The sequence below is a fragment of the Ostrea edulis genome, chromosome 8 (assembly GCF_947568905.1).
Source record: "Ostrea edulis chromosome 8, xbOstEdul1.1, whole genome shotgun sequence".
Classification (NCBI taxonomy): Eukaryota; Metazoa; Mollusca; class Bivalvia; order Ostreida; family Ostreidae; genus Ostrea; species Ostrea edulis.
The window spans coordinates 26,526,465-26,541,453 of NC_079171.1; the positions used below are offsets into that span (position 1 = coordinate 26,526,465).

The 14,989-nt window shown below is 36.1% G+C and overlaps 1 protein-coding gene across 1 annotated transcript in view; it reads left to right on the forward strand.

The window, feature by feature from the left end:
* The window catches only part of LOC125672788 (uncharacterized), a 116,082-nt gene extending 103,418 nt beyond the window's left edge, over positions 1-12,664 (forward strand). Inside the window, exons 28-30 of the mRNA XM_056147524.1 lie at positions 3,413-3,498; positions 4,464-4,512; positions 12,521-12,664. Of these exons, the coding sequence (XP_056003499.1) occupies positions 3,413-3,498; positions 4,464-4,512; positions 12,521-12,664 (279 nt within the window). The remainder of the gene's footprint in view (positions 1-3,412; positions 3,499-4,463; positions 4,513-12,520) is intronic.
* Positions 12,665-14,989: the final 2,325 nt, after the last annotated feature.

The window sequence follows — 14,989 nt, forward strand, 5'->3', positions numbered from 1 at the left end:
AAAAAGGGCGTTGCCCTCAGGGAATATGATTTTTTATTGGGTGAATGTAAAACTTATACGGTACCAATTTTGATGCACTAGAAGCGCATTTCGACAAATAATGTCTCTTCAGTGATGCTCAACCGAAATGTTTGAAATCCGAAATAACTATGAAGTTTTAGAGCTAAATATAGCCAAAAACAGCGTGCCAAAAAAAGTGGAGCCAAATTCGTCCAAGGATAAGAGCTATGCATGAGGGAGATAATCCTTAATTTTGAAATGAATTTCTAAATTTTATAACAGCAATTAAATATATATCCGTATTTTCAAGCTAGTAACGAAGTACTTAGCTACTGGGCTGTAGAGACCCTCGGGGACTAACAGTCCACCAGCAGAGGCCTCGACCCAGGGGTCATAATGTAAAACTTATACGGTACCAATTTTGATGCACCAGATGCGCATTTCGACAAATAATGTCTCTTCAGTGATGCTCAACCGAAATGTTTGAAATCCGAAATAACTATGAAATCTTCATATCTCCCTCACTATCATGCAATACGTGTAGAAAAGTGGTGTCCTAAAAGAATATCGATATTGTATTGACTATAGTGATATAAATGCTGCATGTACAATATTTAGTATTATTTGTTTGGTAAAGGCTGAAAGTATTAAAATATTATATAGTACACGCTATAATTACTTAATTACAAAAGAAAAAAATAGATCATATCCAGTGCTCTAAAATTGCACCTGGAATCTCTGTAAAAAGGGATCAGAATTTCAATAACTTTCGTCTTACACCTACAATAAATGTCAGTAACAACCTCAGACCCCCAGCTTTCTGTTTCTTGCATTATAATTGCTTGATCTGAAATTCTCGAAACATGAAAAAAAAAAAAAAACATTGTGCCTGAATTTACCGCCAGTTATTAAGATTAAAGGTGAATGAAGATAAAGAACAGTGATCAATCTCATAACTCCTATAAGCAATACAAATTAGAGTTCGGCAAACACGGGCTACTGGATATACCAGAGGTGGGATCAGGTGCCTAAGAGGAAGCATCCCCAGTGTCGACCGGTCACACCCGCCGTGAGCCCTATATCTTGATTAGGTAAACAGAGTAATCCGTAGTCAAAATCAGTGTGCCAAGAAAGGCCTAACAACGTAATGTAACTTGAACCTAACATGAAATAAAGCACTACATGAAAGGTGAAGAAAACGAACAGTGATCAATCTCATAACTCCTATACGCAATACAAAATAGATAGTTGGGCAAACACCGTCCCCTGGCCACACCAGAGGTGGGATCAGGTGCCAAGGAGGAGTAAGCATCCCCTATCGGCCGGTCATACCCGCCGTGAGCCCTATATCGTGATCAGGTAAACGGAGATATCCGTATTCAAAATCAGTGTGCCAAGAATGGCCTAACAATCGGTATGAAATATAACAGACAGCATTTGACCCAACGATGGGTTGTATTGACGAACTAGATCGTCATAACGACCATAGAATTGGCGAAATGCTGACTTCAATCGAGACTGTTGAAACCCCTGTACCATCAACTTACTCTTCCTAGGCACCTGATCCCACCTCTGGTGTGTCCAGGGGTCCGTGTTTGCCCAACTATCGCTTTGATCACTGTTCGCTAGCCTTACCTTTCATCGAATCGATTGTTTGAATATTGTTTTACGTCCCTATCGAGAATATTTCACTCATATGGAGACGTCACCACTGCCAGTGAAGGGCTGCAAAATTTAGGCCTCTGCTCGGCGCTTATGGCCATTGAGCTGGGAGGGGTCTTTATCGTGGCACATCTGCTGTGACATGGGACCTCGGTTTTTGAGATATCATCCGAAGGACCGCCCCATTTAGTCGACATATGAATGAAAGTTATCATTGTTAATAGACAAATCTAAATGTCGAATTGTAGGCCAGAGGAAGAGAATTTTTCTTCTCACGTAGAAGTTTTTGATTAAATTCTGCTTCATATGAAAATCACTTGTTATGTGATGTGTTATGTTGCGCAATTCAAAACCTCACGCTATGAAATTGATCGCATTCGTTACTACGAAACCACCTATTAGCAGATGCCTTGTAATGACTCCCTTGTGCGTCCGTCCGTCCAAAAGGCTTTTTCCGATTTCTTTGGTTATTTTTGCGGCTATTGAATTGAAAATGTATTCATAAAATTATGCCAATGACTTAAGGATGAAGTTTAGTTTGGGTTTATTGACCTATTTTTGAAAGAGTTACGGACTTTAAACTTGGCGAATGCATTCACATTAAGCATCTACTTTAGTTTTTAGATTTCTACTCCTTGACACAAGGATTCCCATCCCAGGATTTGGCTATTTGATTCAATAACTTTGACAATAGAAATTACTGCCGTTGTTATGTTCAAGTAATTAGGTTACTTGCCTGGGGAGGTCACTGGCACCGTTTTGTTTTTTAATTTCTTTAAGATATGCGGTTGTAGAGAAGATTTTAAAACTTAGTCACTTTTTGCCTGCCCCGCCCCTAGGAGTGTAGGAGTCCTGCAATTTACAATTTATATCCCCCTCTTGTCCCAAAGATGCTTCATACCAAATTTGCAAAGAATTAGAATATTAGTTGTCAAGAAGAATGTAGAAATGTTCAATTGTTCACACATTTATTAACTGACCACCCTAATACCAAAACCTCTTTCCCTAGAACATCAAATTTATAGTTTCTGTAAAGGATTACCTGCTCTTTCTAAATATCTATTTGATTTCAATTTAGTATCATTAGCACTAAATAAGATGTTATTTAAGTGTTTTACACATAAACAATATAAATCAAGTTTGGGCACGCCCTCAGGTTAGAACCCCTTCCTCAGGGATCAAGAGATTTACAATTTTGGTAGAGGCCTTTCTGCTTTACATCACTGCATTTAGTTTTTTGTACACCTGCCGTTATAGAGAAGAAGATTTTTTTTTGATAAATGGTCAATTTTTGGAAGTATGTGCCCCGCTCCTATGCCCCATGGGTACAGGAATCCAAAAATTTACAATTTATGTATCCCTTGTCCTAAAGGTGCTTCATATCCAATTTGAAAAGAATAGAAAAACAGTTATCAAGAAGTTGAAAATGTTCAATTGACCGACAACGACGGACGACAACCAATTGGAATATGTCACCTGAGTTTACTCGAGTGACCTAATAAAGCAAAAATCCTTGCAAACTATTTGCGACACTTCCTCTACATTCACAGACGTTTCCAGATGAATGAACAGATCTTGTAGAGAAGTGAGACAAACAAGGGACCAAACGTTAAAATAAAGACGACATAACAAATGCACTTGGTTAAATTGTAGAGATTTTCACCTTAAACTGGTACCACCACGATGAGTCGAAGCATCTTTAAAGTGACGTAATAAGATATAAAATGTAGAGACGACTTTTCTGTTTTAGGGTCTCCTGTTCTTCATCTTGACGCTGTTTCACCCCCTTCTGTTGCCAATTTTGATGTTCAACAGAACGATTGAGCCGCTGAAGTGGTAAGAACATACTGACCACATTACTGAAAGGGGGTCACATGTAAAGAAATTTAAAAGAATAATTAACTCTTACAGCTGATACGAATTCTTCCATGCGTAAATATTTTTTTCCCATTTTATTCCAATGAAAGGTGAAGATAACGAACAGTGATCAATCTCATAACCCCTATAAGCAATATAAAATAAAGAGTTGGGCAAACACGGACCCTGGACACACCAGCTGTGGGACCAGGTGCCTAGAAGGAGTAAGCATCCCTTGTCGACTCAGATAGCCTATTGGCTTAACCCCTATATATTTGAAATCAGATCGTTACACCAGTGTGAATTTCTAGTTAGACTTGACCTGTACACATCTCTGATAGTAATGTATAGGTTTATGATTGACTGTTTTGCGCCACACTCAACAATTTTTCAGTTATCTGGTGGCGCCCAGTTTTTATTAGTGGAAGAGAAAACCCAGATACAATGTAACTGGGAAGGGACCACCGACCTTCTGAAAGTAAACTGGGAAACTTTCGTTTTCCGTGCCGCGTTTAGCAACACCCGTAACTTTCATAAGAATTTGTGATGTCAATAATGATATTGATCTTGAGACGATACATTTAATTCTTTTGACTACGGATGGCTCCGTTTGCCTGATCGGGATGTGGAGCTCACGGCGGGAGTGGACGGTCGGCGGGGGATGCTTGGTCCTCTTGGGCACCTGGTCCCACCTCTGGTGTTTCTAGGGGTCAGTGTTTGCCCAACTGTCTATTTTGTATTACTTATAAAAGTTATGAGATTGATCGCTGTTCGTTATCATTCTGTTGGTAAATGCACAAATAGCTGAGTGTTTTGAGAAATCTATTTTGTTTACATGCTGAGTTTTTAACAAATCTATGTTATGTTTACAGGCTGAATATTTTATCAGCCTATTTTATGTTTATGTGCTGAGTATTTAACAAATGTATATTATATATTTATAGGCTCTACAAACAATATCGGATTCCTGTCATGAAAGTTCTTCTGAATTCGGTTTGTATAGAAACAGATTGACATAATGTGTCAGTATTACTTTAAGCATTTGAAAAATAAGAACAATATGGTGATAAATATAAATGAACTATATTTGTGTGAATGAAGGTGGAGAGATAATAAATTAGATGGAGATATTAATGGATGTTTTGTTTCATTTGATAACGGTAACGTAATGGTCAAACAAAATCAGGAAAAATATCAAACACATTGGCAGAGATGGAAAAATGTTATTTGGATATGCCTAGATTATTTTTGTCAGTACAAATTTAATCAATAGTGAAATCTAAATTAAATTTCAATCCGCTATTTTTTAAGTTTTACTGACTCTGGCGACATTACCTAATCAAAGTACTGAAAGCCCGGCTTTTATGATGAGATGCAGTTCCTGAAATGTTCTTCTTAATCATTTACATTTACTCACCGTGCGCTCTCATTTCAGTGTTGCGTTTATCGTTCACAAAAACAATAGCGTTCACCGAGCGCTCACCAATCATTCTTCTATCTTTGCATTGTCATTGTCAACGGATCGATCGTCATAGCGAGCCGACAAAAATGAACATGTGCGTAAAAGTTTACGGAAACTTTCTTATTATATCAGAAATTCAATTTTGTAAGTACAAAATAACTGTATTTTCAACTATGAAAATTCAAAGAAAACTGCAAACCACATACAATTTGTTACTTCGGTACAAGACAATCTGAATTTCATATATCAAATTGACACGGGGTGCCTATACTATCCGTGTTGTTAGGGCCCTGCATGAAATGCGGGAATTCTATAGTAATCACATCGTTCGTCCGTCCGTTTGTCCCACAGGCAATTGCATCACTTGGGGTCGAATTTACTATATAAAGAGTAAAGGTATATAACTCTAAATATAGGATACCCAAGTTAGCCGATGTAAAAGCAATAAATTAATTGATATCAAATTCTACTTTGTATTTTAATTTATTTAAACATAATCAATCTACATTACTACCAAAGTTCATCCCGAAATTCAGTATACTTCCCAAGATATGCAGAAATGAACTCGGAAACATGCCTATTATTTTTTGGTTGACTTGTAGCTGGGTCCTGACACTATACGACTACACAAAGTGTTTGAGCATTGCATCAAGCTATCAAATAGCATGTACAGCATTAAATATTATTTCTAAAATGAATTTCTAACCCCAATTCATAAAATGAAGTCCGTAATAGCTCCAAGTGACTGAAATTTTTTAAACCGTCTGAATTTCATAAACCAAAGATAGAGAATAATATCGGAGACCACCGAACTCGACCAGAAATCCTAAAATCCCCCCAAAGCACTACTCTCATATGGAAACGTCACCATTGTCGATGATCGGCGTTTGCAGCCTTTGATTGATTGTATATTGTTTTACGTCACTCTTGAGGATTGTTCACTCATATGGAAATGTCACTTTTGCCACTAAAGGGCTGCAAAATGTAGATCTATGCTCGGAGCATACGGCCTTTGAGCAGGGAGGGATCTTTATCATGTCGCACCTACTGTGACACGGGACCTCGGTTTTTGCGGTCTCATCCGAAGGACCGCCCCCATTTGATCGCCTCTTACGATAAGCAAGAGGTACTGAGGGCCAATTCTAACCCGGATTTCCATATGACTTATTCTTGCATGTAAATGAATTTAATGGCGATACGTGTTTTTTTATTAGAAAAAGAGAGACTGTTGTTGTTACCAATGCAACTTGTGATAAACAAAACTAGTACTTATTGTAACGGGGACCGTTACAGATGTTCCCCAAACATTCCCCCATTTAGAAAGTGGTGTCATTTGTTTCAGTACCCAGTGGTTTTGACCATATGAATCTGTGAAGAGTCTGAATATATAACTAATTTATAACGTTCAGTTAATTTCATTCTAAAACAAATCAGTTATCGACATCTGAAAATTCTACGCACGTGCAAGCCCGCACACGCACGTGCTGGTGAATAATTTGTCAATACATTACAAGTCTTACTATATGACTGCAAGAGAAGTTTCACAACAGCTCAATGAAAAACGAGAAATTAACAGCAACTCAAAACTACGAGGACCAAAATAAATACACGTGCACGTGAGTACGACACAGCATTTTTATTGATGCTGTTCAATAGACATTTGAACGATGTACATACTGTATGAATTTTATATCGATTGCTTCAAGAAAGTTATGGCGATTTCTAAATCGACTAATCAGAATTTAGCACACGTGCATGCGCGTACGGGGGAGTGATTTTGACACCATCAATGAATGCAGGGGCCCAAAACATATCTGCAACCTAAATTTCAAAACAATTCATTGCAATCTAAAAATGTTATAGACCAATACTTGAATTTATACGTAAAAAATTACAATGCACGCGCATTCACGAGCACTCAATTTTGATAATGGAATTTTTGTTAACATCATTCAATAGGCATTCATATCATAGATCTACAGGATAAATTTGAATTCATTTGAGTTTTTAATTCAAAAGTTATGGCCATTGTAGTACCCGAAAAATGAAAGAAAAGCTATGCACGTCCATACACTCGCACGTGAGTATGACTCAGCATCCGTGTTGATGTCATTCAATAGAAATTTGATAGATATACTTACACTATAAATTTCATATTGTTTCCATCATTTATAAGAAAGTTATGGCGATTTGAAAATCGTCCAATCAGAATTTAGCACGCTTGCATGCACGTGCTGAATAGTAATTATGACTATACCTTTGTTAAGAATCCCAAGATACATATACAACCCAAGTTTCAAATGATTTTGACAAAAAACAAAAAGAAAGTTATGGTCATTGAAAGATATGAACCTTCAAAAGACAATGCACGTGCGTGCACATGCGCGTTTGCAATTTTTATTACATTGATCTGTAGGTATTTGGCATGTCTACCTATCCTGTAAATATCATTAATTTTCCTTTTATTGAGGTGAAAGTTATAGGCGTTTTTGTATTATCCAATCAAATTGAAGCACACGTACATGCACGTGCAAAATTGAAATTTTGACCATGTCAAAAAGTTAAGGGTCTTAAGTTTCACCTACGATATAAATATCAAACGATTTCATAGAAAAATAAAAAAGTTAGACGCATTCCAAACTTTGTAAACAAAAAATCCAATGCACATGCATGCATTTTCAGAGAAAATGACTTTCGTTCCGCACATCTACATATGCTATACTATGATCCTTAAAAGGTTTCATCTTGATCCCTTAAGGTAGCTATTGATAGCTAGCCCCCAAAAAACAGCTCATTGAATTGTTTTCAATTTTATTTATTATAACATTTTGACTTTATCCTAAAACATATCAAAAAATCAACAAAAGGAATCAGGTTAATGTTCGAGGAAAGCGAAATTGAAATCCTTTCTTTAGCAGCCCCAAAAGGCAAAAAATAACAAAATTGAGCAAATTAACACAGAAGCCAATAAAAATTTTATTGACACCAGAAATATTGTTTGTCATATATAGTTATGTAAATTAAACACAAACAGATAAAAAAAATCAACATTGATTAGAAATTCAAAATGCATCTAAGGAAAACTTTGGGATGATTCGACTTGGCAATTGGCCAAATTTACCCTAAATATGGCGTTTCTCAAATACTATCAGGCATATATTTTCTGACAACAACAAAATTCTGCTCAAGTAGTATCTAAAATATTGAATAGAAAAAAATATACCAAATGAGGTTTAATCTGAAACTATGTCAGATTTTGTAACCCTACCCCCTCCCTTCTAGAAATGAATTTTAAGAGATACAGTCAGCAGAGATAAACTATTGACCTTAAATGATTAAGCATTCCCAAATTACCACATTGAGCATTCAAACTCACAATACTAGAACTTTCTATGAGCCATTTAAGAATGATATATAATGTGTGCTATCGCAGTTGACCTTTTCGCACTCACAATGATTGCCTAAATAATTAGTTATTTTTCATACAATTTCTTGTAATAACTGGATTGATTGATTGATTGTTTGATGTTTTCCGCCACACAATTTTTCAGTTATCTGGTGGCGCCCAGTTTTTATTGGTGGAAGAGAGAACCCAGATACAATGTACCTGGGAAGAGACCACCGACTTTCCGAAAGTAAACTGGGAAACTTTCTCACTTACCGGCGCGAGCGGGATTTGAACCCGCGCCGACAAAGGTGAGAGGCCGCGTGATTTTGAGCGCGATGCTCTAACCACTCGGCCACGGAGGCCCCCCTGTAATAACTGGACCAAATCTATTACCTATACATATTTTTGATAGCAATCTATATCACTATACAGTATAATACACCAAATATGTTTAAATAACCATTTCATATTTCAATAAATAATTAATATCAATGGAAAGAGACCCATGGACTGCCCATGGATCACTACATGCAAGTCCATCTGAGTCATCTTGCCCTCACAGATAGGTGTGTCTTTCATAAGTTTAAGATTTTTAATTGTAGTTTCACAATGAAACAAAAACTCACTATTGGATAACTGAGAATGCATGTACATGTATATTGCATCAACTAACTGTAGTTTTCCCCAGGTGAAGGTCTATGTTCACTGTATGTATAAGGGGGGGGGGTGAATTAGTTCCATTATGAAACTTTTCTAAATATTTGATATACAATAATGTATCAATGATGTATGTTTCAACTAAATTTTGAATTACAAGGAAAATCCAAACACATTGATTGAAGTTATAAAATTGATATTCTATCATGTGCACATTTTTTACTAATATATCTAAGAAAGAATAATCAACATTGAAATTTCCTTTACATCTATGCAATATTATTGTCTTTCAAAAGGCATGTACATGTAATACACGAGTACATGTACTTGTTTTCCCTCAAATTCACAATTTAGTTTAAAGTATGTTGTACAACATCCACTGCTCTGAGCTCATATAAGTGAATTAATGTTTTTCATCCAAGTCCCAAATTTTGCAGTAGTTCTTTAATCTTCGGAACTTGATCAAACGTTTTTAAATTTGTGGAGTTGTGGTGGTCCAGGGGATATGTCATCATCACTGTAAATGGGGTACCTGTTCAAAATATAGATAAATATATTTAAATATAGCAAAAAAGATATTCATCTGATATACTCAGAATTATCTTTACAAATGTTTATCAAAAGAAAACATAGTACCTCTCTTGCTGTTATATTTGTTGACTCGAAATCCACATCAACCTGCTCTGGTCCTATCTAACCTCCCTTGGTCCTCAGGCTGATGCCTAGAAAAAAGATCATCATAATTGATATTTGCACAGTTAGGTCTATATTATGCCATTGAGTAATTAGACTGCGTCAGACAATGTGAATTTTAAAATTGTGTCTCAACACATATTCAGTGAAAATTTAAATACTGATGTTTCAAAATTATAAATTGCAATATGAGATGACATGTATATATGTTTTCATAAACTGCCATAGACTTATCATATCTGTTTTATTTACAAAATGTGGGTCAAGAGAAGGGCATACGTGTAGTATACGTATCTTACTTATACATACAGTGCATACATTTGCCTACGAGAGGGCATATGCAGACTTGTGATTAATTTACATTATTTTTAAAAAGGTTTTGCCAACCTACATGTTTGTGTGAAACACGAAACCTCAGGTTTGATATATTTCTTAGGTCACTGAAATTTCAAAGTAATAGTATATGTATACATACTATAGTCTAGGGAATTATAATTCAACACATGCCCCCCTCCACTTTCTATCCGGTTCCCTCATACCCCTACATAGTAGGTCTATACAGACATTTGTTTTTCATTACTTTTATACATGTAGTTCAAGGTATGTTATTTTCGTAACGGTTATTTTCATAACGATATTTTCTTAATAAAAGAGCTGTGAGAGCCCATGTTTACAAATGTGGTATACATTTACATGACATCCGTTCGTTTACAATCACATGCACAGGTGGGAGTTATATTTTAAGCACACATGGAATACATATATACATACAAAATAATACATCTATTGTATGTCGCGTCGTGTGTTTAAACTTACAGATGTTATTATAAATCGCGTTGTGAAATAGCAGAGAAAATGTGAGTTGAACTTTTGAATACAAATTTATGGCATTTTTTTCACTCACCAAACGAAACTATGATTTCGTTGACCAAGTTGAATACATCCACCAACTTCCTCTTCTTGCAAGAAACTTTGTTTAGCCTCTCAATGACTGTATAAACAGTATTTAATCTTGCAGCATGCTGCACTCGGACATTACGATGCATCAATCAACAACTTTGTTTACGTAGCGCATCTATGTACATGGATTGGTGGTTGGTTTAACATTTCGATTAGCAAAAAGTATCACACAGATGAAACATTTGATCTACCATTATTACAGATATTGACGTATACTTATGTGGTATGTGCATATTTTCTCTAGGCGAGTACGAGTCAGTCACAGCAACAAAACACTTTCGGAACCCCTTTTTGTTTTTCGATTATTCTATGACGGAGTAAGGAATTCCGGAAAATGAATTCACGTGAAAATACACAATTTTTACTGATCACGTGGTTGCTATCCGTCACTACCTTAAGCCGTTTCCGAGAACACTAGTGGACAAAAAAATCTCAACCTCTAACAAGAATTTTTTTTTTTGACGCCAATCCCAGAAGTCCCTCGTACAAAATGGCGGATGGTTCGATTCGTAAAATAATAATAAAAAAAATCTTTGAAGTATTACAAAAAAATCTTTGAAGTATTACAACCCTTTCTTATTTGAAAGGAAAGGATGACAATCATATTCTTCCCCCTTTCTTTTTCTTTTTAAAATATTGTCTAAAGAAATGTAAACAGTCACGTCACAACTACCAGGCTACGTCACAACACGCTCTTTGCATTTCCCGAAAAACTGATTTCTACATTGGCGAGAAGAGCAAGACAGTAATCCTACGTATTGACAGTGAACCAGATCAGTTCTCCTTGTTTTCAATATAAATTTTTTGAAAATGTATTCAGATATGCTGCGCTCGCCCCAACGGTCACACCGTAATCATATTAGCGAGCGAAGCTCGCGACGCGACGAGCTCGCTACAATGATTACACATATGAGTCACGTGATTTGCTCTTCTTCAGCTGAGAAAAAGATGAGTATTACCCATAATGCTGCTGGAAAAATGTCGCCGTCACTGCGGTATACTTCTTTGACAGACCCGTAATTAAAATGATTAGATTGTTTAGAAAGTACCATAAATCTTTTTGAATTCCAGACAAGCTTTCTTATAGCTTCAAACGTTTTGGTTTTGCTTGGTTTGAGAGAAGAAGAAAAAACATTGCAGCTAATATGACGTCACAATATAACTGTTTACATCCACCGCGTTATATTTCCCGCGTTAAATGAAGAGGCCGATAAAATGTTTTCAAGTCGTGTTGCAAGATGTTAATGGGCTTCGCTCGTCTCAACGGTCACACCGTACAACATATGAATAATAAGAATAATAAGAAGAAGAAACAGTAAAACCAATATGTTCCCAAACTTTGTTTGGGGAACATAATAATAAGAAACAGAGAAAAACCAATATGTTCCCAAACTTCGTTTGGGGAACATAATTAGCAGCTGCATGCAAGGTGAAGATAACGAACAGTGATCAATCTCATAACTCCTACAAGCAATACAAAATAGATAGTTGGGCAAACACGGACCCCTGGACACACCAGAGGTGGGATCAGGTGCCTAGGAGGAGTAAGCATCCCCTGTATAGTGCATGTATAGTTCATATAGAAACATGTGTCTAAAAGAGGCATTAAAATGGGGCTGACGATTTTCGTGCCCACATCCAGGATTTTGCTTTCAGCAAAGCTAGGCTAAAATACAATGAGATTACACGATTGCAATGGAAGTGACATCAGAGATCAATAGAAACTATTTGCATGTGTTGAATAAATTCGTTCAAAGGTTCAATACTTTGCTGTTTATGAGTATTTTTAGTTTAAAAATGTATTGTCATTAAATTGTCTTAGATCACTTTTATCATTACAGGTTGGTTTGGTCATGTTTTTGACTGCGTTCACATACATGCTACTCTGTGATTTTTCCGATGGAATTGCACGAGTGGATTGGTTTATAATTGCCTGGTTGGCAAGTTATTTCTTGGATGAAACAAAACAGGTGATGACAATCTGAATTCAATACTTTGCAGCAGAAAGACATAAACATGTATTTATAAGATATTTGATTAGTTAAGGTCTTCCGTCTCCTGCGGAAGACTTTACTATTATTGTTCGCGTTCTTCTTCTTCATTATTATTATTATTTTTATTATTAAGGTCTTCCGTCTCCTGCGGAAGACCTTACTATTATTGTTCGCGTTCTTCTTCTTCATTAAGGTCTTCCGTCTCCTGCGGAAGACCTTACTATTATTGTTCGCGTTCTTCTTCTTCATTATTATTATTATTATTTTCCTTGGTAGTACACGCGTTTTTCTCAGCCATTTCTCGATCGATTTTCACCAAATTTTCAGGAAAGATGTCTTTTGGTAACGAGACTTTGCTTGCAAAATTTCGTGCTTGACGTCACTTCCGGTCAGGAGTTATCTCTCTTTTAGTGACTTTTTGAAGGGTCTTGTTGTCCACACATCTCCTCCGTTAGTTTTGAAGCTAGAGTCTTGAAATCTCTACACAAGATAGAGTAAACATTTTAGAAGATTTGTGGGGGATTCGATTTTACCGGAGGCGATTTGCCTAAGCGCTCGCCTGGACCTGAAAAAATGGATGCCAAAATTGTTCGCCGATTTCGGCGATTTTTGACCTTTGATCTCCAATATCTTTTTTCTTGCAAATATTTTGTTAAGACATGTAGAACAAAAGTTGTGCACATTTACGAGATTTTTTCGAAAATATCAAGATTTAGGGGCTAGCCCCTTAAATTAGGGATCTAGAAGGGCTCAAAGTCTAGATCAAATATCTCAAAAATCGTTAATATTTTGGTATAAGTCAAAGAACAAAAAATGTTCATCTCAACAATCCAAATCTATTCAGATAAAAATTTAGGTCATATGTTACGTAATAAGGGATTTTAAGGGCCAAAACCATAAATTTTTTCCCCTTGTATCTCGAAAACGACAAATATTTTGAAAAGCAATAAAGAACAAAAGTTGTTCAGAATGATGATCTGAACAATATGCATCTTTCGTTTTTACCCTATGTGGCCCCATTAGGGAGCTACAGTTTGGCCCCTAAAAATTACTTCTAGAAATAACTCGAGAACGGTAAAGAATTTCTAAATACTTGTTGAACAAAAAATGTTTGAAATGTCATGACCTTTCTTACGATATCAAGCAAAAGGGGCTGACCCTTTAAATTAGGGGCCCAGAAGGGTCCAAAGGTTTATGAGAATATCTCAGAAACTATTAATATTTTGTAATAAGTCATTGAAGCGGAAATGTTCATCTAAACGAGCTTGTTCTTATCAAATCAAAAAGTAGGTCATATGTTACGTAATAAGGGATTTTAAGGGCCAAAATCATAAATAATTGACGCCTCATATCTTGAAAAGGACAAATATTTTGAAAAGCATTATTGAACAAAAGTTGTTCAGAATGATAATCTAAACAATATGTACATTTCGTTTTTTCCCTATGTGGCCCCGTTAGGGAGCTACAGTTTGGCCCCTAAATATTTCTTGTAGAGATAACTCGAGAACGGTAAAGAATTTCTAAATACTTGTTGAGCAAAAAATGTTTCAAATGACAAGGCCTTTTTTACGATATCAAGCAAAACGGGCTGGCCCTTTAAATTAGGGGTTCAGAAGGGTCCAAATGTTTTTGAGAATATCTCAGAAACTATTAATATTTTATAATAAGTTGTAGAATCGGAAATGTTCATCTCAACGAGCTTGATCTTATCAAATCAAAAAGTAGGTCATATGTTACGTAATTAGAGATTTTAAGGGCCAAAATCGTAAATATTTGACGCCTCATATCTTTAAAACGACATATTTTTTGAAAAACATTATTGAACAAAAGTTGTTCAATGTGTCATAACCTATCGATCAATATCCAAAAATGGGTCTGTGGGCCTCATGGCTCGCCTGTAGAGTCGATTTTTGTCGATATCAGTCGATTTCAAAAACTTGCAACTGGTAAATATTTTGTAAGGACATATTGAACAAAAGTTGTTCAGTTTATCGAGATCTATCGATTGATATCAAGAAATAGGCCTATGGTCCTATTGGCTCGCCTGTAGAGTCGATTTTTTGTCGATATCGGTCGATCTCAATAACTTTTTACAGGTAAATATTTTGTAAAGACATATAGAACTAAAGTTGTTGAGTCTATAGAGGGCTAACAAATGACATCAAGAAATAGGCCCGCGGGCCTTATGGCTCGCCTGGAGAGTCGAATTTCAAACGAATTTCACCGCAACTTTGCTTCAGAAGCTTATGATATGAAAAATTGATTATATCTAAAGTGTCTTAAAGTCGGGAACTAAATTGGGACTCATTTGTTATT